The following is a 21,460-nucleotide window of genomic DNA, read 5'->3' on the forward strand; positions in this document are numbered from 1 at the left end:
AGCCCCAAACAAATTTCTCAGTACCCTAGCAATGCACCCTCTCTCCACCCTCCACACTCCTCAGGGAAGCACAACCCTTTGGGTAAAAGGTGCGGGGGTGGGGGGGTAGACAGGGAGGGACTCTCCACGTGGGCAGGTGCTGGAGGAGCTCCCCAGAGAGAGAGGGGCCGGTGGGCAGCGTGGAGAGTGCCCCTTCTCTCAGGCCCCCTTCTGGGCTCAGGGTGTAGGAGGTTTGCTTGGGGCCAGCGCCCCGGAGGGTTGGGGGAGGAGGGAAAAAGCGGTGTGTGGGGAAGCAGGCCGCACACACCTGACGCCTTGTGGAATGAAATCTTAATTAATTATTAAACTGAGTTCCCTGGGGGTGGGGGAGCAGGGCCGTGGCAGGCGGGGCGGGAATGGCAGGGTGGGGGCTGGGGGAGGGAGGAGGGGAGATGGGGGTGAGGAGTGGGTGCTGGGCACCGGTTCAGCTTAGGGGACCCCGCCAGGAAGGAAGCCGACCCTCGGTGTGCTGGGCGGGAGGGGGGTTGGTAATCGCTGCTAGAGGGTGGGTTTGCCCGGCGCCTTTGGGGACCCCTGGGGTGAGGGTGGGAAGAGAATGCTGGAGGACGCAGCCCGGGGGTGGAGGGAAGAGGGAGCGGGCTGGACGGCCCGCTCCTTCCCGGGGTCTTGATCCCAGAACAGTAGCCGCTTGTTTTCCCAAGACTGGGGGAGGGAGCGGCCGGAGGAGAGGAGGGGGCGCGCGGAGGGAGGGGTTCCATTCTTCGGTCTCCCCCACCCCTACCCCGTTCCTTCGAAGGGGAACCGGCTACCCTGCCCGGCGTCCGGGGAGGGGGAGGGGGTGTCCAGACAAAAGGAGCTTGTGCCTTTAAGGCGGGTAGTCCGGGAGCCCGCGGGGAGGGGACTTCTGGATCCGGGGTAGAGGGCGGCTGCGCTGGACAACAAGGGAGGGGGCGAGGGCCCGGCGGACTGCGGACGGCGGGAGGGGCGGCCGGGACGCGCGGGCACGGAGCAGGACCGCGGGACGGCCGGCCGGCCGGCCGGAGCCCGCGGCGGCGGCGGGGCGAAGGCCCCGGAGAGGCGCCGACCCCAGCCGGCAGGTGAGACCGCGCGGAGGAGCGTCTGGGGAGGCGGCGGCGCCCGGCGCTCGGCGCTCGGCGCTCGGGTCTCCGTGCGGCTGGCAGACTCCCGTGCGGCTCCCGGGAGTTTTGTGGTCCGGGCGGGGAAGCCGGCGCGGGGGGAGCCCGAGGCCGTCGAGGCTGGCGGAGGGAAGTCCGGGAGGAGATGGGGAATCGAGGAGTCCTGGGTCCGGGGCTCAAGGCTCCCACCCTCACTCCCTTCCCTGTGCTTCCCTTCCTCCACCCGGGGCGAGTTCCCGGCTTGCTGGGAAGAGGGGGAGAGGCATGTACTGGGGGAGGGGCTGTCCTGAGGTTTTTGCAGCAGGGCTGTGGGTGAGCCTCCGAGTTTGAGGTAGAGTGTGATTGTGCTTCGGGGAAGGGGAGGCAGCCTGGGCGGAGGGAGGGATGCCCTCTGTCTGCAGGAGTCCCCCTCCCCTCACCCCAGACCTTGGGAATGAAAGGGCTGGTGTCCAGGCCCGCTGCAGGGTGGGCAGACTTTATTCAGAACAGGCTCTGGGGCCTGACTGAAAAGCGAGAGGTGGAATCAGGCGGTGGACTGTTTTCCTATACCCTCTGCTTACTGGAGTACCCCTGTGACTGGAGGACCCTGGTGGAGTTTGTATGGTTGGGTGGAGGTGGGACCTCAGTGCAGTCTTTAGGGAGACCAAGGGCTGGGGAAGGGAGGAGAAGGGTTGCTGGACCTCCAGATACAGGCCCTGGGGAGGTTTCTCTACATCTGGACAGGCCTGTAATTGAGGCCCACATCCCAGCCTGGTGGGCGGTGCTGGCACTGAAGTGCCCTGCCTGGGTAGTGCCTTCTTCCATGAACTTTCTGAAGTCCTTTTAAATCCCCTGGAGCCTCCTTTTGCCACCTCCTGGGAACAGGAGGTGACCAGGAAGAGGGTTTGGGCGAAGCAGCGTGCAGAGCCATCCTTGGGGCTGGGCCCTGGCCTGCTTCAGACTCTGGGTCTCAGGCTGGAGGATCCAGGTTCGGGAGGGACCTGGGGTCTAGGAGACACTGGGCCTCAGTCTGCCAGGCTGAATGGACATGGCTCCATCCTTGGGAGCCGGTGGTGCCTGGAGTAGCAGATCTGTGAGAGAGAGCAAAGAAACCAGAACCCAGGGAAGGAGGGGGTCGGAGGCACAAGCTCAGGAGCCTATCTCTGGGGAGGAAGGAGGTGGTCTGTGGCTCATAGTGATGGGTTCCTGGGCAAGGAGGGTTGGGGCCCCATGTAGGGAAGTTTTGTGGCTTTGACCAGTGCCCTGCCCTGTTCCCTGCCGTACCAGCCTGGCGTGGGGTGCCAGGAGTAAGTTCTCCAAGATGGGCAGTGCCTGGAATGGAGCCCAGGGTGGGATGGTTGCAGTTGGTTGGACAATTACAGATCTCTGAAGCTATCCACTTGTGGGGTCAGAGTGTTCTTGGGAGGGTCATGCATTCCCCTGGACAGTGTACGTGCCTTCCTCTGTGGGTACAAGCCACATGCTAGGCTGTGCTTCCAGGGGGATGGGAGCATGGCCAGAAACAGGTACTTTGGGAACAGAGGTCTGGCCAGTGGGGTGGGGGGTGGTGAGGACAGGTCAGGGGACTGGCGAGGGGCAGGAGGCTGGAGCAGAGTGTCATGGGGGGCAGTGGGAAACCTGCTTGCTCTGGGCTCTGTCTCACGCAGGTCTCGGGACTGACAGCCGAGGACACAGGGACTGATAGGGCCAGGCGTCTGACTGGCTGGGGGGGTGTGGGTTTTTGCTCACAATTTTCCTGTCTTTCCATCTCTTGGACGCTGGCAGGGTTTTGGGTTCAAAGTGGTGTAGGGTGAGGAGAAGAGCTAATGTTTATTGAGTGTGTACTATATGCCTGACGGGTGCTGTTACATTCTTTCCTCGCAACTCTTATTGTTCCCATTTTACAGGTGAAGAAAGTGACATAGAGAGGTGAAGTAACTTGTCCAAGGCTGCGAGGCTAGCAAAGAATCACAATAAGGTTTGAAACGTGGTCTCACTCCAAAGATCTTGTTTCTAATGAAGTGTTTCGAAGAGCCAGACTTTCTTTGGTGACCTTTGCCAAATGTCAGCCTGACCAAAAGTCTTGGATTTTTGATCTGTCCCTCCAGATGGTGCCATTGGTGATGTTAAGGGGCTGAAGGGCCTGCTGCTCCGTGGGATATAGGAGAAGGGATGCCAAGAGTACTTGGTGGAGGGTGTACCAGAGATGGGGGTTTCCCATGTGCAGAGAGGTCCCCAGTCCGCCTTCTGCTTTGTGGGCCCCTGGGTGTCTGCTTGGAGCACTGCTTCTGTGGCTTGAGCGTCTGGTCCTGTGCCCACCTGGGGCAAGCTCTGGGTATTCTCCGCCTTGTCCCCTAGTGAGTACAAACGTCAGTGCTGCTAGCTCTGCAGGTTTAAGTACGAGGAGCCCCTCAGGGTGCCCTGTGGGCATGGAGGAGGGTGGCCCTGGTGGGGACACAGGCATCCATGGGTGGCAGTGCTCTCACCCTCACCTCCTCCTGAGCTGGGCTCAGCTGGGAGACACATTGAGGGTGTTGTCATGGAGTCCTCCCCTTCCCCCAGGTCAAGCCACTTCCCTCCTGGAGACGTGAGATTTGGGGCTGACTTGATTACTTGTGATCTCTAGAACTTGGGCCAGCTGTAGAAAACTACCGTGGACCTCAGTTCTTCTTTTTTTTTTTTTTTTTGGCTGTCAAATCTGTCCTGTGCCCCAGATGGCCACAGGACCAGCCTCACAGGGTTTTGGTGAAGATCAGATGGACTTGGGTATGTGAAAGGACCTCGAAAAGTTTCAAGCAGAGGGAAAGTGCATGGGAGTGTTATCCATCCATCCACCCACCTACCCGCCTATCTACTCAACGAACATTTATTTAGACCCCACCAGGTGTTGCAGATGTAGCAGTGAGCAAAGCAGGCCCAAATCCTTGCCCTCGTGAAGTTGACATCCCAGTTAGGAGAGACAGACAATGAACAAATAAGAAAAATATATAGAATGGCAGCTGCTGATAAGAGCTGTGGAGAAAAATAAAGCATAAAGCTCGGAAGAGAGATAGGGAGCTCCAGGAAAGGGGGTTGCTATTTTAATAGAGTGGTCAGGGAAAGCTCGCTGATAAGGGGACATTTGAGCTGTGACCTGGAGGAGCTCTTATTCTAGGCAGAGGGAACAGCAAGCACCAAGGTCCCAGGCTGTCCTGTGCACGGTGTGTTGGGGAACAGCAAAGAGGTTAAGAGGACTGGAGTGCAGTGAGAAAGATGAAGAATCATATCGTTATTATTATTTCACGTTAGCTTCTCTATACCAATGCTCTTGAGCTTGGTTTCTTTCTCTCTTTTCAACTTATAAATTGGTTGAGTTCCTACTGTGAGCCAGGCTCAGTATTTGGGGTACCTGGGGTGGGGATAAAGTGCTGAGCAAAATAGGTATCATCCCTTCCCTCCTAACATTTATAGTCAGAGGGGCAGAGTCACACATTAAACAAGGGATTATTTAACGATAATGGTGATCAGTACCATGGAGGAAATGTATGGAGGGTGAACAGGGGGCCAAACTTAGTCTGGGTGGGGGAGCTGGGACATCTTCCTGAGGAAGTTTTGTTGAAGCTGTAACCGGAGGGAGGAGTTGAATTTAACTCTGTGAAGTGTGCACAGTGTGTGAGTGTGATGGGGACGGATGTGGAAAGAGATTCCCTGTGGTACAGAGGTCACCGATTGGCAGCTCACAGGCTGAATTCATTCCGTAGATGTGATTTATTTGGCTTGCAGTGTTGAAAAGTGTGAATTACTTGCCAACGTTTAAAAGTCACGAGATGTCATGCTAAAGCCTCCATTTAAAAAAATTCAGCTTCTGTTGAAAAATCAGAGGATCAGGTTCCACTGGGACACCAGTGGCAACAGTCTGCCGGTGCGGGGTGGTGCTTGCCCCTGCTTGGGCTGTGCCCTCTCTCTCCTGAACTGGGAGGCTTTTCTCATTGACAGGCACTCGAGTGGGTCTGTAACCACCAAGAAATCAGTGCCTTTTAGGGAAGAGGTGAATGTTTAAATGAATTGCTTTGGAGTCAGACAGATCTGGGTTAGAATTTTGGTTCTCACACTTGTGTGGCTGCTTGATCTCGGGCAAGTGACTTCACCTCCCTCTGTCTCAGTTTCCTCACCTGGTGGCTGGGGATACCCTGGTCTTCCTCAGAGTCATTTCAGGAGGAGGATATGTCTGAGTTGCTCAGCTTGGTAACGGGAAGCGCTCGGTTAATGAAAGCTGCTGCTGGCGGCAGTAACGGTGGTATTAACACCACCTCATTCCTTTCCTCCCAGCAGGATGTCATGGTTTAGTGGCCTCCTGGTCCCCAAAGTGGATGAACGGAAAACAGCCTGGGGCGAGCGCAATGGGCAGAAGCGTCCACGCCGCGGGACTCGCTCCAGCGGCTTCTGCACACCCCGTTACATGAGCTGCTTTCAGGGTGCGCAGCCACCCAGCCCGACCCCCACAGCCGCACCTCGGTGCCCCTGGCAGGATGAGGCCTTCATCCGGAGGGGTGGCCCAGGCAAGGGCCCGGAGCTGGGGCTGCGGGCCGTGGCCCTGGGCTTCGAGGACCCTGAGGTGACCGTGGCAGTCGGGGCCACTGAAGGGGCCCCCGACGCGGCTGCCAGGAGCAGCCGAGCTTGCTGGCGCCGGCTGGTGCAGGTGTTCCAGTCGAAGCAGTTCCGCTCGGCCAAGCTGGAGCGCTTGTACCAGAGGTACTTTTTCCAGATGAACCAGAGCAGCCTGACACTGCTGATGGCTGTGCTCGTGCTGCTCACGGCCGTGCTGCTGGCCTTCCACGCGGCGCCTGCCCACCCTCAGCCTGCCTACGTGGCCCTGCTGGCCTGCGCCGCCGTCCTCTTCGTGGCGCTCATGGTGGTGTGCAACCGACACAGCTTCCGCCAGGACTCCATGTGGCTGGTGAGCTACGTGGTGCTGGGCATCCTGGCAGCCGTGCAGGTTGGCGGCGCCCTGGCAGCCAGCCCCCGCAGCCCTTCTGTAGGCCTCTGGTGCCCCGTGTTCTTCGTCTACATCACCTACACGCTTCTCCCCATCCGCATGCGGGCCGCTGTCTTCAGTGGCCTGGGCCTCTCCACCCTGCACTTGATCTTGGCCTGGCAACTCAACCGTGGTGATGCCTTCCTCTGGAAGCAGGTGGGTAGTTGGGGAGGTAGGCATGGGGGCACCAGTCCGGGAATGAGAAGGGGTCTGCTAATCGAGGGTGGGAGAGTCACGGGTGGACACGGGAGACAGACGTCTGGCTGTATCTGGGAGGAGGGGTGGGTCTCCATTTGGGATCTGGGGCAGAAGGCACTGCTAAGGGAAGGGAAGGCTCCAGAACCTAAAGCCTGTGCTCCGTCCCCGTGGGCCACAGTCTACAGCCCTTTAGCCTGAGGCCCTTGCAATAGCATAATCTGTAGAGACCCAACGTGAGGCTGGAGGTGGGCAGGCGACGTTCAGCCCCAGGGTTGGGGCAGGGCTGAGAGGGCTGGGTGGGCGACATCCAGACTTTGGCATCTCCGGCCCCAAGTTGACACTTGAGACTCAGGGCCTGGTGCCTTCCCTGCAGGGCAGCTCTAGATGGCGATCTGGAGTGATCGAGTAGGTTTTGGATGCAGTTAGCAAGGGAGGAGTTGCCTCTCTCCTGGACTGAGGCCAGCTCCGGAAGGACAGGGAAGGTGATGAGTGGGTCAGTTCTGTCCTGGACCGGGAGTCGTTTGGGGCTGGACTGTTGACAAGAGGGGCTTTAGGCTCTGACCGCACCCCGCCCTCTTCCCACTGGGCACCAGGGCTCTGGCAGCCTGCCTTGAGGCTCTCTGCCCCTGTGGGCTCCCACTTCTGGCTTCAGAGTGCTGTGTGAGGTGAGGCTGTCGCAGAGGCTTGGCTGCAGACAGCCCCGGTTGTCCAGTGGGCTGCATTCTTCTCTGTGAGATCGTAGACAGCTAACCTTGCCTCTCCCAGCCTTCGTTTCCCAGTCTGTAAAACTGGGATAAAAATAGTATCTACCTCATGATGTTGCTCTCAGGGCCCCACCCTCTCTGAGTGGAGTAAAACCGGACAGGGTAGCGCTCTCACCTGGAGGCAGGGAGCTGCGGGGATGCTGCAGGGGATGGCTCCCAGTGAAGGGACTTCCGGATGTCCCTTGCAGAGAGATGTGAGCCGGTGGTGTTGGCCGTCTCGTGTCATCCCCCAGACCAGGGACAGGGGCTCTTGCCCAGCTGATCCTTTAGGGGCGGCTGTAGGCACAGCCCCCCAGCCAGCACACCTCGAGAGCCCTGCACTGGCACCCTGATTTAGATGGTGCTGTCCTCGGTCTCGCTCAAGGTTTGAGGGAGCCAGCCTCTGCCTTGCCCAGGCCTTGTGGCCTGTAGCCCACCCTAGCCCCACCTACAAAGAGGAAGTTGCCTGGGGCTCCCAGGGTGCGAAGCTGGGTGCTCTGGCATGATGCCCTTCCCTGCCCAGCCCGTGGAACAGAATGTACCTTCTTAAGAGTAACCTCATAGCCGGTTTGTTTGTGGAGCACATACCCGCAGGGCGCTCTCAGATCTCTCAAAGGGCCAGGATCCTTCTGCCGCTGCTAGCCCCCAGTTTCCCTCCAGGGTAGCTGTCGCACTGGGCTTTGGAGCTGGACTGCCCTCTTGGGGAATGAGGAGCTTGGGGGTGGTGCCTCCCTTCCCCCATCCTCTCTGGCTGGCTGGGGTAGGTGGGTGTCTCTTCCCTGCTCTCAGCTGGCATGGTGCCCAGAGCCAAGCCCAGGGCCTGACTGGGGACGCGCAGTCCCATGGAGGCCAGGGCTATCCCGGTCTCCTGCCTCTGCGGGGCACCCTGCCTCACCCAGTGGGCGAGTGAAGAAAGCTGCCCCTGCCCTGTGTCAGTCCTTGGGGCCAGGGCGGCCCATACCACCTCTCTGAGCTGAGAACATGCCTAGATTCTACATGCAGTTGGCGTACAGGTTCCCTGCACCCAGCTGGCTTACAGGTTTCTGGGTAGGGTGGGGCTGTGGCCTCCTTCCTAGGCTCCTTGGTTAGCCCCTTCCCGGATCCAGCCCCTTCATCCTCCTATGACCTGCTCACTCAGACGCACTGAGCAGTTTCACCCAGTGCCCCAGCCCAGCCTGGAGCCTCCTATAGTGCCCCGATATCCATTTTTTCTCACAGTTGGATAGGGGTCTGTGTACAGATCTATTTCGGTCTCTTGTCCCCCTTCCCTTTCCCTCCACCATGACTCACATTTTCCTCTTGGGCTCCTGGGGCCAGGAAGGGAAGTTGCCTGGTTTGCCCCCCTTTCCTTCTCCCCCACTGGGGGCTATTCTTAGAAACCCCCGGGGGAGATAGTGTGCCCCCCTCTTCACCCCTGCTGCTGGGAGGGGGGGCCCTTGTGAGCTGGACTGAGAAGGGAAGCTGGGAGGCCAATCCTAGAGGACGGGAGCTGGAGATGGCTGGGGGTTTACCGGACCCCTCCATCTTACCCAAGGAAAATGAAACCAAGGTCCCAGAGATTGAGTGACATGCCCAAGTTTGCAGGACTAGTTCTGGTTCCGGGCAGAGCCCAGAACTCCTGGCTTCCAGTTGGTGCTCTTGCCCTCCCTTCTCCCCAAACCAGAGCCCTGCCCCAGCCAACTCTGGGGTGGAGCCACAAGTTCCAGGTTAACCCCTGAACTTCCAGAAACACTGAGGTCGGCTTCCCTTAGATTTGCTCTGCAGTCAGTGCTGCTGCTGATGACTGAGGGCGGAACATCCTAGGATCGGGGTCCTAGGGCATGGGGCCTGGCTGGGCCAAGTGTTGGGGGTGGCCAGGCATGGTGGCACCCCATCCCAATTCCGAAGGGTTCTTTGTGTCAGTAGAATTGATGATTCCCAAGCCTGAGTTCTGAGGCTGGGCCTCAAGAGCTTAGGTGAGTGGAGTGAGTAGGAATCCTGGGAACCTGGAATGTAGTTTACAGTAGGGTTAGGACACAGCTTTGGAGTCTGACTCTCCTGGACTCAAGTCCCACACTGGCTACTACCAGCTGTGTGATCTTGGGCAAGTTACACAGCTTCTCTGTGCCTGAGTCCCTCACCTTTCAAATGAGATAATGCTACTGATTTCATAGAGTTGTGAGAAGTTCCTTCGTTAACATACGGAGGACAGCTATAGAATCTAGGCACGTTTGTAGGCAGCCAACAAATTAGCTCCAGTAATGATAATAATAGAATTATTATTATATTAATTTATGTGAGGGCAGGGAGGGAACTTGGAGATCTTATTCTCCCTCTCCAGGTTCTAGATGAGCAAACAGGCCCCTAGAGATGAGGTGACTTGTCCTGGGCACTCACAGGAAGATGTGGAGCTCAGATCTCCTGGGTGTCGTCCTGTAAGGAGAACCACATGCAGGAGGAGCTCATTTGTCCTTTTTTTTTTCATCATTTTGTCAGCACACACTGTGGTGTGCTGGGCCCAGGCCCTGTGACCTACCTGGCCCTGGTTGGTGCTTCTGTCTTTTTTTTTTTTCCATTTGTCAGCACACACTATGGTGTGCTGGGCCCAGGCCCTGTGACCTACCTGGCCCTGGTTGGTGCTTCTTCTCCCAGGAGCTGTGAGAAGATCACATTTCTAGCCATGGAGTGATCCAGGCAGGGAGCTGGAGTCCTGTGGGGATGGGGAGGTATTGCAGGGGTGGGGACAGCTTGGGCAAGACAGGGCACAGGATCCTGGCTTCCTCCCCAAAGCAGTGCATCTACAGAGAGCCTAGCTAGTTGCACCTGTGTGTGTTGGGGGTGGTCACCGTTTGCCTCTGCCACCCCTCTGCAGCTCGGTGCCAACATGCTGCTGTTCCTCTGCACCAATGTCATTGGCATCTGCACACACTACCCGGCTGAGGTGTCTCAGCGCCAGGCCTTTCAGGAGACCCGTGGTTACATCCAGGCCCGGCTGCACCTGCAGCATGAGAATCGGCAGCAGGTGGGGCTGCCCCCCCTGATCACGGCCTTCCCACATCTCACCTGCAAATAGCTTGCAGATTGGATCCACCACCTCATGCAACTCCATGGAACAGTGTGAATGGTTCCCCCTGATTGTGCATCACAGAGGCCCTTTGACACTGGGTTCCTGTCCTGTCTGAGGGTGGGAGGGAGTAGATGGAGTGCATCTGAGGGGTTGAGTGGGGTGTGGTCAGAGAAGGCTGGGATGTATGTCTGCTGAGGACTCTAATGGGGGAGGGTCAGGCCGCGGTCCAGAAGGGAAGCTCAGGTCTCCAGAGAGGTCTGGGAGGGTTTTGGGGATGTGGAGGGACCAGGAAGGATTAAAATGTGAGGCCAAGAAGATAGTGGTCCTCTGTTGAAACCACTGGTCTAGGAGCGGCTGCTGCTGTCCGTGTTGCCCCAGCATGTTGCCATGGAGATGAAAGAAGACATCAACACAAAGAAAGAAGACATGATGTTTCACAGGATCTACATCCAGAAGCATGACAATGTCAGGTAGGGTGGGGGTGGGGAAGATGCCGGGAGAGGTGTGGGATCTGGGAGTCTTTGAGGGCCACATCGCCCTTCCCATCTTCTGCCGTCGTCCTCAGCATCCTGTTTGCAGACATTGAAGGCTTCACCAGCCTGGCATCCCAGTGCACGGCGCAGGAGCTGGTCATGACCCTGAATGAGCTCTTTGCCCGGTTTGACAAGCTGGCTGCGGTGAGGGTGCTAGAGCTTGGGGGTGGGGCCGACGGGGTGAGGGCAAGCCTCATTGGCAGCGGCCTTGGGGGATGGGGGCCGAGGGAATCTGCAGTGAGGGTAGTGGGCCAGGCAGGCTGGGCCAGAGTAAAGGTGACTCTCCCCCCACTCTTTCTCCTTTAGGAAAATCACTGCCTGAGGATCAAGATCTTAGGGGACTGTTACTATTGTGTGTCAGGGCTGCCGGAGGCCCGGGCAGACCATGCCCACTGCTGCGTGGAGATGGGGGTGGACATGATCGAGGCCATCTCGTGAGCACCGTCCCCTCCCAGGCTTCCTGGAACTGAGGGTGCCCCAACCTGCTCCTACCCTTTGATGTGTCCTTGGGACTTTTTCTCAGTCTTGGCTGTCTCCGTGTCTTGGAGATCCATCACTGGGGAGGGGAAAGGATCTTTCTTCAGCCTGTGTGGAGACCCATGTGCACCTTAGACTCCAGCCAGCTGGGATGGGGTAGGGGGAGCCAGGGTGAGGGGGAATTGGGCTGGAGAAGATACCAGCTGAGTAGGCCCAAAGGGAGGGTAGTGATTCCTCCTCTCCTAGCTCAGTCCCATCAGATGCTGCCGGGCCCCTGCTGGTGAACAGGGCTCCCGAACATTTGTCCTTGGGCCCCATGCAGCCTGTTGCCCGTGTCCTGCTGAGGGTGTGCCGTGTGCCCTGCGACTGGGTCTGTCCTTGCCCACTTGGCTCCAAGGCGAGCACAGGGCCTGGGCTCTGGGCTGGGAGTGGGGAGGACTGTGCCGGGAGCTAAGCCAGGCTGCCTCCTCCCAGGCTGGTGCGCGAGGTGACAGGTGTGAACGTGAACATGCGCGTGGGCATCCACAGCGGGCGCGTGCACTGCGGCGTCCTTGGCCTGCGGAAATGGCAGTTCGATGTGTGGTCCAATGACGTGACTCTGGCCAATCACATGGAGGCCGGGGGCCGGGCCGGGTGAGCGTGCGTCCAGGGGGCGAGGGACGGGAGCCCCTGGCAGAGCAGGGGTCTCACCCTCCTGTTCCGCGCAGCCGCATCCACATCACTCGGGCCACGCTGCAGTACCTGAACGGGGACTACGAGGTGGAGCCGGGCCGTGGCGGGGAGCGCAACGCCTACCTCAAGGAGCAGCACATTGAGACCTTCCTCATCCTGGGAGCCAGCCAGAAACGGGTCAGGGCCGGGGTGGGGCGGGGGTGGGCAGACGGGGAGAGGGGCAGATGGGGGCAGCTGGCAGAGGCCTTCTCCGGGCCACTCTTCCCAGCCTGTGCCCACGCTGCCCACACAGAAAGAGGAGAAGGCCATGCTGGCCAAGCTGCAGCGGGCGCGGGCCAACTCCATGGAGGGACTGATGCCACGCTGGGTGCCCGACCGCACCTTCTCCCGGACCAAGGACTCCAAGGCTTTCCGGCAGATGGTGAGGGGCCCACAGCGCTGGGACCTGGGGCCTCGCTTTCCTGTCTCCCTCAGCACTCTGTGTCCTCTTGCCTCTTCCGCCTTCCTCGTCATGGCCGCTGTCTCCGTAGTTTCTGGAATTGGGGATAGGAGGGATGATTTCACCCCAGGGGTCCCAATCCCCCCAGGGTCTATGGGGAGAGCCGTCAGCGCGGTGCTGAGGGTGGGGAAGGGCTTGTAGACGTGCAGGTCGCCTGCCCTTCACCTCACTCGCACACTCTCCCTTTCTCCAGGGCATTGATGATTCCAGCAAAGACAAGTAAGTCAGGTTGTGGAGTAGGGAAGAAGGGCTGGGCGAAGGCATTTGCACCCTGGGGCGGGGCTGCGGGGAGCCAAGACCCCCCTCTTCCTTGGACCTTAGATGTGTCTTATGGGAGCAGGTGCCACCTACCCCGCTCACACTCCTTCTTTGAGTGCTTCCTGTGCCCCTCCCTTCTCATCGCCTGTCACATGGCAGTGCTCAGGCACCTGGTGAAGCCATGTCCCCTGCCCTCAGCCGGGGTCCCCAGGACGCCCTGAACCCTGAGGATGAGGTAGACGAGTTCCTGGGCCGTGCCATCGATGCCCGCAGCATCGATCAGCTGCGCAAGGACCACGTGCGCCGGTTCCTGCTCACCTTCCAGAGAGAGGATCTTGAAAAGAAGGTTTGGGGGATGCAAGGGCAGAAGGAGGAGGGCTGGGGGAGGAGGGGGGGTCCCGGCAGGGAGGTCTGAGCACAGGTGAGGTTTCTGGGGAGTGGGGAGGTGACCACAGGGCACAGTGGGGGTTCATATCAACTGGGCCAACTGGTAGTGCCCTACCTTCCCCAGGGCGGAGCCAGCGCCCAGCTCAGTCTCCTCTCCCTCAGTACTCGCGCAAGGTGGACCCCCGCTTCGGAGCCTACGTGGCCTGTGCCCTGTTGGTCTCCTGCTTCATCTGCTTCATCCAGCTCCTCGTCTTCCCACCGTGAGAGCCCTGTCCCTCCTCGCTTGGCTTCCCTTCCCGCTACCACTTCCCACAACCTTCCTAAGCATCCTCGCAAGCACACCGTCCCTGGGGCCCACATCCTGCCTTCCCAGGGAGTGGGACGAGGATGTCGAGATCTCCCAGAGTAACATTTTCCCTGGCCCTCTTCCGCCCCAGCTCAGCCCTGATGCTTGGGATCTATGCCAGTATCTTCCTGCTGTTGCTGGTCACCGTGCTGACCTGCGCCGTGTACTCCTGTGGCTCCGTATGTGGGGGGCCTTCCAGGGCTGGTGGGGGAGGCCAGGCCAAGGGCGGGGAGGGAGGAGAAGGCCGAGCCTCTGCCATTGGGCCCCATCCCTGGGTGACCTTACCCGTTGGCTGACGTGGCCTCCGTCCCTCTGTCTCCCGCCTCCCGGCAGCTGTTCCCTCAGGCCCTGCGACGTCTGTCTCGCAGCATCGTCCGCTCGCGGGCACATAGCACTGCGGTTGGCATCTTTTCCGTCCTGCTTGTGTTCATCTCTGCCGTCGTCAACATGGTAAAGCTCCAGTGGGAATGTTTCTGCCCCTGGTCTGCTCCAAGCACTCTGGGTGCTGGGGGTACAGAGAGGAATGAGACACATTTCCTGCCCAAAGCAAGGGTGAGGTTAACCCTTGTCCTCTCTCCTTGCTCCCCCTACCTCTTGTCATCCCTCAGTGAGAAGTTGGGCCCCTGGGGTGTAGGGCCCCGGGGTTATAAGGCATGGCCCTTGTAACCCCTCCCCTCCCCGGTTACCCTGATATACCTCCCCCGACCTTTGCAGTTCACCTGTAACCACACCCCCATACGGACTTGCGCAGCCCGGATGCTGAATTTAACACCTGCTGACATCACCGCCTGCCACCTGCAGCAGCTCAATTACTCACTGGGCCTGGATGCTCCCCTGTGTGAGGGCACCGCACCCACTTGCAGCTTCCCTGAGGTGTCCAAGTGGTGCTCGGAAGGGGTGGGGGGGGTTCCTGATCAGTTCCGGTTATCGACTCTTCTGTGCCAGGCCTGGTGATGGGCCCTGGGGACCCAGGATCTCACCAGAGTCTCCAACTCCAGGAGCAGCCCGGGGCCCTGGTGTGCTTTAGGGGTGTGTGGAGGGTGAAGGAGGTTTGGGTTTGAGGTTGTGGAGGGGAGCTGGGGTCAGGTGGGGGCGTGCAGTGTTCTCCCTGCACGGGAGCGCCATGGCCTCTGCCTTCACCCAACACTGCCTCTGCCATTGCTCCCCAGTACTTCGTCGGGAACATGTTGCTGAGTCTCTTGGCCAGCTCTGTCTTCCTGCACATCAGTAGCATCGGGAAGTTGGCCATGATCTTTGTCCTGGGGCTCATCTATTTGGTGCTGCTTCTGCTGGGTCCCCCAGCCACCGTCTTTGACAACTATGACCTACTGCTTGGCGTCCATGGCTTGTGAGTTTATCTGCAGCCCCTTGAGTCCCCCAGGAGCCTCTTGACCCTGCTGGGTCACCGTGAGCCCCCTGTGCCCTTGGAATGCTACCACTCACCCATCACATGTGGGGGGAAAGGAGGCAGCACGTGACCCCCAACAGTCACCTCAGGGAAACCCCAGTCCTGGGAAGTCCCTTGGTCTTTAGGCTAGACATTAAAAAAAAATTCGCTCTTGCATTTGCATGTTGCTTTCATATCCACTCTTAACTACCTGTAGGTCACACAGCTGCTTGGTGGTAGAGCCCTGGCTAGGAAAGGAACCAAAACTCTGACTCCCACTTGAGGGCTTTGCCTGGGACAACACACTGGGTTTTCCTCTGCAAAACCTCACCCCTCGGCGTATGTGGTAGAAATACATGGTGCGGTAGAAAAAGCCTCTGGAGTCTGCTGTTTGAATCCCTACTCTGCCACTTATTAGCTGTGTGTCTTTGGATCGTTGAATTAACTTCTCTGAGCCTCAATTTCCTCACCTGTAAAACGGCAATGCCATCTATATCACAAGGTAGTTGTAAAGATTATTATAAGTAACACTTATCGAAGGCTTGCTGATGCCAAGCGCTCTGCTAAGCCTTTTGCGTGCATTATTTAGATCTGATCCCTCGTTGATTGATGAGGAAGCCGAGGCTTAGAAAGTTAAGCAACTCGTTCCAGGTCACGTAGCTGGTGAGTAGAGGAGCCAGGAGTGGAACCTCTGCTCTTAATGAGTTAATAGGAGCAAAAGCCTCGGCCTAGTGCCTGATTTATGGTGCTCAGTAAATGCAGTTTCTGCCTCCCCTTCCATGTGCCCCAACCTGGCAACCCAGGAAGAACCGATGACTTTGTCTCTTGTGTCTTCCTGCCAGGGCTTCTTCCAACGAGACCTTCAGCAGTGGGCTGGACTGGTGAGTGAGGGCTCCAGGGCAGCAAAGGGTGGGGCTGCCAGATGCCTCCTTCAGACACTGAGCTTGCCTCTGCTTCCCTCAGCTCAGCCGCAGGGAGGGTGGCACTCAAATATATGACCCCCGTGATTCTGCTGGTGTTTGCACTGGCGCTGTATCTGCATGCCCAGCAGGTGGAATCAACTGCCCGCCTGGACTTCCTCTGGAAACTGCAGGTGACTGGGTGGGCCTCTGGGGTGGGGGAAGATCCTAGGGGCAGAGCCTGGGCCATGCCAGGCATCTCTCAGGCTGGCCACCACCCTGGCTCCATGCCTCCTCTGTGCCCGTCCCCTATCCCCCGCCTCATCCTGTCCCTGCCCCCTCTACTTCTTTGCCTGTTCTTTAGGCCTGTCCATGCCTTTCTTCTTCCACGTGGTTCCCTCTGATGCCCATCTCCAGGTGTTGGCTGCTGCACCCACGCCTTGTGAATGTTGGGCAGTGGGTGATGGGTGTGGTGTCCACAGGCCACAGGGGAGAAGGAGGAGATGGAGGAGCTCCAGGCATACAACCGGCGGCTGCTACATAACATTCTGCCCAAGGACGTGGCCGCCCACTTCCTTGCCCGGGAGCGCCGGAATGATGAGCTCTACTATCAGTCATGTGAGTGCGTGGCCGTCATGTTTGCCTCCATTGCCAACTTCTCTGAGTTCTACGTGGAGCTGGAGGCAAACAATGAGGGTGTCGAGTGCCTGCGGCTGCTCAACGAGATCATCGCTGACTTTGATGAGGTACTTGTCCAGTCGGCTGGTGCTGGCAGAGGGTGGGGGGACTTGGGGACCGGAGGAGTGGGGAGAACTTTGGATAAGAAGGCCAGGATTGGAGGGCATGGTTGGTACTGGGAGGAGGAAGGGAGATCTGATGGGACCCAGAGATGTCAGGGGTAGGAGTAAAGGGTAGGTACAGTGGAGTCAGGGACAGGTGCTCACGAAGGTGTCACAGGCAGCAAGCTCAGCCCCCGTGGGGCAGGGTCATCATTGTTGGGGAGCACAGGAGGACGTGAGGATCTGTGGAGGGGCCAGGATAGGTAGCAGGTGGGGGTCATTGGAGAAGAAGCCGGTAATCTGTAGACGATGGCCCCATGGGGCCAAGTAAGCAAGATGATCCCCTGAATAGAGAAAATGGAAGCAAAAAATGAAGAAGTGACCTGAACATCCAGGTCAGGAATGGGTTGTTCCCTATTCTGGAGGGAAGGCACTTCCTCAGCCTGGGACTCAGTTTCCCCAAAGGTGAGGGTTGGAATCACTGATGCCTGGTATCCCTCCTGTGGTTCTGGGTTCTGTAGCAAGCTGTCGAAGTTGACCCGGAGCTGTGTGCTCACGTCCCGGCTTGGGTTTTGACGGCTGCCCGGCGAGGGAGGCTGTTTTCCCGGCTCCTTAGTCCTGCACTGAGAGCAGCGGCTGGCAGCGGGGCTCACTTACCGAAAGGAGGGGAGTGTGGAGCCAGGGAAGTGGAGAAGCGGGCCAGGGCACGGCAAGGCTTGAGGCTTGAGGCAGGGCTGGGTTTGGCCTGTCTGCCTTGACAGCCAGCTCCCCCGGTGCTGTCCAGATCATCAGCGAGGAACGGTTCCGGCAGCTGGAGAAGATCAAGACGATCGGTAGCACCTACATGGCTGCCTCCGGGCTGAATGCCAGCACCTACGATCAGGTGGGCCGCTCCCACATCACTGCCCTTGCCGACTACGCCATGCGGCTCATGGAGCAGATGAAGCACATCAATGAGCACTCCTTCAACAATTTCCAGATGAAGATCGGTGAGAGGGCCCGGCCGATGGCAGGTTTTCCCGGGGCCGTTTCTGGGTGAAGCTGAGGCAGCAGACTGGGGATGGCGTCTCATATTCCCCGTCAGGCGTCCTGTGGGGCTTCCCTTTCCTCCCGCCTCCTATATTGTCTGATCGTAAGAACGGAGACCGTTTATTGAAGGCCTGCTCTGGGCTAAGCACTGTCCCAGGCTTTTTTTTTTTTTTTTAAACACATCTCAATCCTCACATTATTATCCCCTTTTACAGATAAAGAGATGGACTCTCAGAGTAAATAACTCAGCCAAGGTCATACAACTAGTAACTGGCTGAACTGGGGTTCAAGACCAGGTTTAGCTACACTCCAGTACCCGTGTCCTTTTCTGTGGCCAGTCTGATAAGAGGCACTTCCTGTCAGATGACCTGGTGGATGGGAATGGTTAATAGCATGGGTTCTGGAGTCAGACTGTCTGCTTTGAATTCTGGCTGTTCCACTTAACTGGGCTTATTTAGCAAGTTGTCTAACTTCTCTAAACTTCAGGTATCTTTTCTGTAAAGCGGGAATGATGATACCTACCTTTCGGGGCTGTTGAGAGGATGAGATAGTGTAAAACGCTTACAGAGTGGTTGGCGCAGAGCGCGCATCGGTAGATTAGCTGCTGTTCTAGCATAGCCGTCTTGACTCGGGGGAGCTCCTCAGCTGATATGCCCGCATCTTCCATTCTTTACGACTAGGAGGCTTGTCCCTTTTCCGGTTTCTTCTCTGGGCCCTTCTAAAGGTGCCAGGAGCTGGGTGCCTCCCTGGGCTGACGGTGGAACAGCCACTGCTCTCGCTTTCTTACTGCTGTCCCCACCTACCCCAGGGCTGAACATGGGCCCAGTTGTGGCAGGCGTCATTGGGGCTCGGAAGCCGCAGTATGACATCTGGGGGAACACGGTGAATGTCTCTAGCCGCATGGACAGCACGGGGGTCCCGGACCGAATCCAGGTGAGGGGGATGTGAGCAGAGGCTGGGAGGGGTGTGGGTCCAGAGGGCTTCCGCAGGACCCTCTCTGCAGTCAGCTAGGACAGGGGAGGGGTGGTGCTGTTCTCTGGCTGGTGGAGTCGGGGTTGGGGGAGGGGAGCTAGCATGAGCAGAGAACCCCTGGACTCCTGCAAATGCAGCAGGAAGGATCCTGGGCTAAGCAGGTTCCCCTCCCACCCCACCCCCCCAGGTGACCACGGACCTGTACCAGGTTCTAGCGGCCAAGGGCTACCAGCTGGAGTGTCGAGGGGTGGTCAAGGTGAAGGGCAAGGGGGAGATGACCACCTACTTCCTCAATGGGGGCCCCAGCAGTTAGCAGGGCCCAGCTGCAAATTCGGCTGAAAGGACCAAGGTGGGCATTTGAGTGGACTCTGTGCTCGCTGGGGGAGGCTGTGACAGGGGGTGCTGAGCCTCCAGACCCTGCTGACCACAAAAGGGAACACCCCAGCAGGCTGTACTTGGACCATGCTCGTCTGCCCTCAGGCTGGTGAATGAGGGGATACCAAGAGGATTATGCACGTGGCTTTCTTTCTTAACTGGGGTAGGGCTGTTTTCTCTCCTTTTTTCCAGCTTTTGGGAGCAGGGGAGGGGGCAGCAGCAGAGGCAGGGGGACGTCTCCTGCCTGAGAGATTAAAACGGCAGCTTGCCACGCCCGCCCTTTCCCTGTCTGTCTGGGCACTAGGCTCAGGGCTGGGCCCTTCCTTTCCCTCTTTTTCCTGGGAATATTTTTATAAAGACTGGGGCAGGCTTGAAGAGTGCCTATTCCATCCTTGCCTTCCTTTGCTATGCCTGCATCCCCACCATGGGTCCTGGGCACTCCCTACCCCAGCCAGGTTTCCCTCACAGACACAGGGCACGGGAGGGAGATGTTCTGGGGACCCAGCTCTGTCCATATTTCAGGGGAATGTTTCCATTTGCCAAATCCTAGTCCCATGATCTGTCCCCAAAGGGGAACAAAGGGACTTCTGCCAGCTCAGATTAGTCCCGTTTCCTGCACAGCTCCAGGGAAAGGGGCATCTGGTCTCATTGGTACTGTGAAAATGCCCAGCCGGAGAGCAAGCGTGTGCGTGGGGATGTCAGAAGATCAGGAGCTGGATGTTCGCCTGCAGGTGCCAAAGAGAGCAGGCCAGCCAGGGACGGGGGTGGTGCCAGACTCTGATCCGAAGGGCAGGATCAGGCCACTCTGCCCCAGCGCTCTCTTGCTGTCTGCTGCAAGGGGGCATGGAGCATCTCTACCCCTTCTGTTGCCAAATAGAAAAGGGCCAGGGCATGGAGGAAGATGGCCCTGATCCCAAACCTGTCCTCCCACGCCTCTGGCACTGGGGAGGGCCTGTGTGTGTGTGTAACCATGCCTGCATGGTGGTCTGCGCGTGTGTGTAACCGTGCGTGCATGGTGGTCTGCATGTGTGTAACCGTGCGTGCATGGTGGTCTGCACGTGTGTGTAACCGTGCGTGCATGGTGGTCTGCGTGTCTGTGTAAGTGTGCGTGCATGGTGGTCTGTGTGTGTGTCTGTTTTCCCGGTCTGTGTGTCTCTGTGGTCCTGCTCCTTGGCTCTCCACCCTGGGTTGCCTCTTTCCTGTGGGCCTCTGTCTTCTGGGAATAAGGCAGGATTTCTGATTTCAAGGGCTGGAGAGAGATGCCCCTGTTGCACAGGAGTGGGATGGGGTGTGGTAGCAAGAGGGTGGCCCTGGGGAGAGGAGTCCATTTTGTGCCAAATCCCTAAGTGCCATTTGGGGGCCACGTGTGCAGCATGACTGTCTCCCTGCCTGGGGCAGGGACCCAAGCGCCTGCTTGAGGCCCACAGTGCTCCTTGCACTTGAACTGTCTGGGGTTTGGTGGGCAGAGGCTCAGGAGTTTCCTGGGCTCCCCAGCTGGTGTCCTGGGATGTGGTATGCTTTGGGGCTGGGGTCGCATGGGATCCCTCTGAGGACCCAGATTCTGGTACTAAGGGCTAGGGGAGGGAACCTGGACCTCAGCCTTCCCCAGCCTTCCCCAGCCTTCAGCTTGAGCCTAGCGTGCTCCGGGCTCCCCAGTCCTCACGAAGCCTGCAAGAGCTGGCAGGAGGGTTAGGAGGGCTGGAGCCTAGATTCCCTTCCTATCCCTGCCTGCCTTTTACCCTCTTCCCTGCAACCTCCTTGCCTCTGGACTGAATTAGTTGGTGCCTTGGTTTCTCTGTCTGTACCTATTTAAGCCAGAGGCATTAGCCAGGATTTTGATTGAAGATGGCTTTGTCTTTGAGGCGTTAGAGAGGCGGAGGAGAGAGGGTCCCAGAGTTGCTGGGTTTGGGGATTGGAAGGGGCAGGTGGTAGTCTTGCCCTTTCTCATGTCCTTTCTGACTCTAGCTCCTTGCAGAAGCCTGGTTTCTGGCTCGTACTGCCTGCTTTGGGGGATCTTCATGCATCAGCCAAATGGGCCATCAGTCACTTCCTTAGCCAAGGCAGGAGAAGGGGAAAAGACTAGTTGGTCCAGACAGAAAGTCAACTCCCCTTCCCTCAGCCACATCCCTGGACAGGAAGGTTCTGCGTGGGGTCCTGGGGTGGGGATGAGGCTGTAAGGAGACCAGAGTGGGAAGACTGCAGTCTTGGGTGACTTGTCTCTGCTGCTTGCCAGGTGGGAGGGGCCTGTCCACACCCTGGCTCCCTGTACCGCAGTGCCAGCCGTGTGCTTCCCCCGGGCTGACGTTGCCCCCTTCCTCGCCAGCTGGGGTGGGGGAGTCAGTGGATGGGAGGCCCATGGACTTTGGTTTTATAATGTAACCAGTGTGTGTGTGGCGGGGGGGAGGGTGTGTATACCATGTATTTCAGTGAAATATTTAATATATTTAAATATCAATAAAAATCAAACTCTTTGTAAAATTCCCTGTTCTCTGCAGCTGTTCTGGGCCCTGGGTTGGGTCAGAAGTGGCAGAGCCTGGGGTAGGAGGCAGGCCCCAGTCTGGGGGCTCTGTGGACCTCTCTCGTCTGTGGTCAGAGGGCTTCCTCTGGTTTTCTCCTTGCCGAGGTGAAACTGCAGCGTCTTCACAGAGCATGACTACTCCAAGGCCTGTCAGCATCATGAGGGGCAGGGTGTCTTCCGAGATTTGTTACTCTGACCCCTGCCATGCATGAG

At 58.3% G+C, this 21,460-nt stretch overlaps 1 protein-coding gene across 3 annotated transcripts; it reads left to right on the forward strand.

The window, feature by feature from the left end:
* Positions 1 to 943: 943 nt before the first annotated feature.
* ADCY6 (adenylate cyclase 6) lies at positions 944 to 21,187 on the forward strand. 3 transcript variants are annotated; one of them, XM_081249696.1, is made up of 22 exons: positions 944 to 1,097; positions 5,424 to 6,285; positions 9,922 to 10,071; positions 10,465 to 10,586; positions 10,682 to 10,793; positions 10,956 to 11,083; positions 11,601 to 11,759; positions 11,834 to 11,975; positions 12,091 to 12,219; positions 12,491 to 12,516; positions 12,715 to 12,901; positions 13,105 to 13,202; positions 13,380 to 13,467; positions 13,622 to 13,738; positions 14,003 to 14,161; positions 14,458 to 14,636; positions 15,518 to 15,556; positions 15,639 to 15,768; positions 16,057 to 16,320; positions 17,138 to 17,342; positions 18,191 to 18,315; positions 18,542 to 21,187. In XM_081249696.1, exons 2-22 carry the CDS (start codon positions 5,428 to 5,430, stop codon positions 18,665 to 18,667), a joined length of 3,543 nt encoding a protein of 1,180 aa, XP_081105822.1. In that variant the 5' UTR covers positions 944 to 1,097; positions 5,424 to 5,427; the 3' UTR covers positions 18,668 to 21,187. The 3 variants fall into 3 exon arrangements, with proteins under 3 accessions (XP_081105822.1, XP_081105823.1, XP_081105824.1); XM_081249697.1 differs by having other exon boundaries at positions 12,754 to 12,901; positions 18,542 to 21,186; XM_081249698.1 differs by lacking the exon at positions 9,922 to 10,071.
* The last annotated feature ends 273 nt before the right edge of the window (positions 21,188 to 21,460 follow it).

This window comes from Mesoplodon bidens (genome assembly GCF_964165515.1).
Source record: "Mesoplodon bidens genome assembly, chromosome: 11".
NCBI classification, from domain to species: Eukaryota; Metazoa; Chordata; class Mammalia; order Artiodactyla; family Ziphiidae; genus Mesoplodon; species Mesoplodon bidens.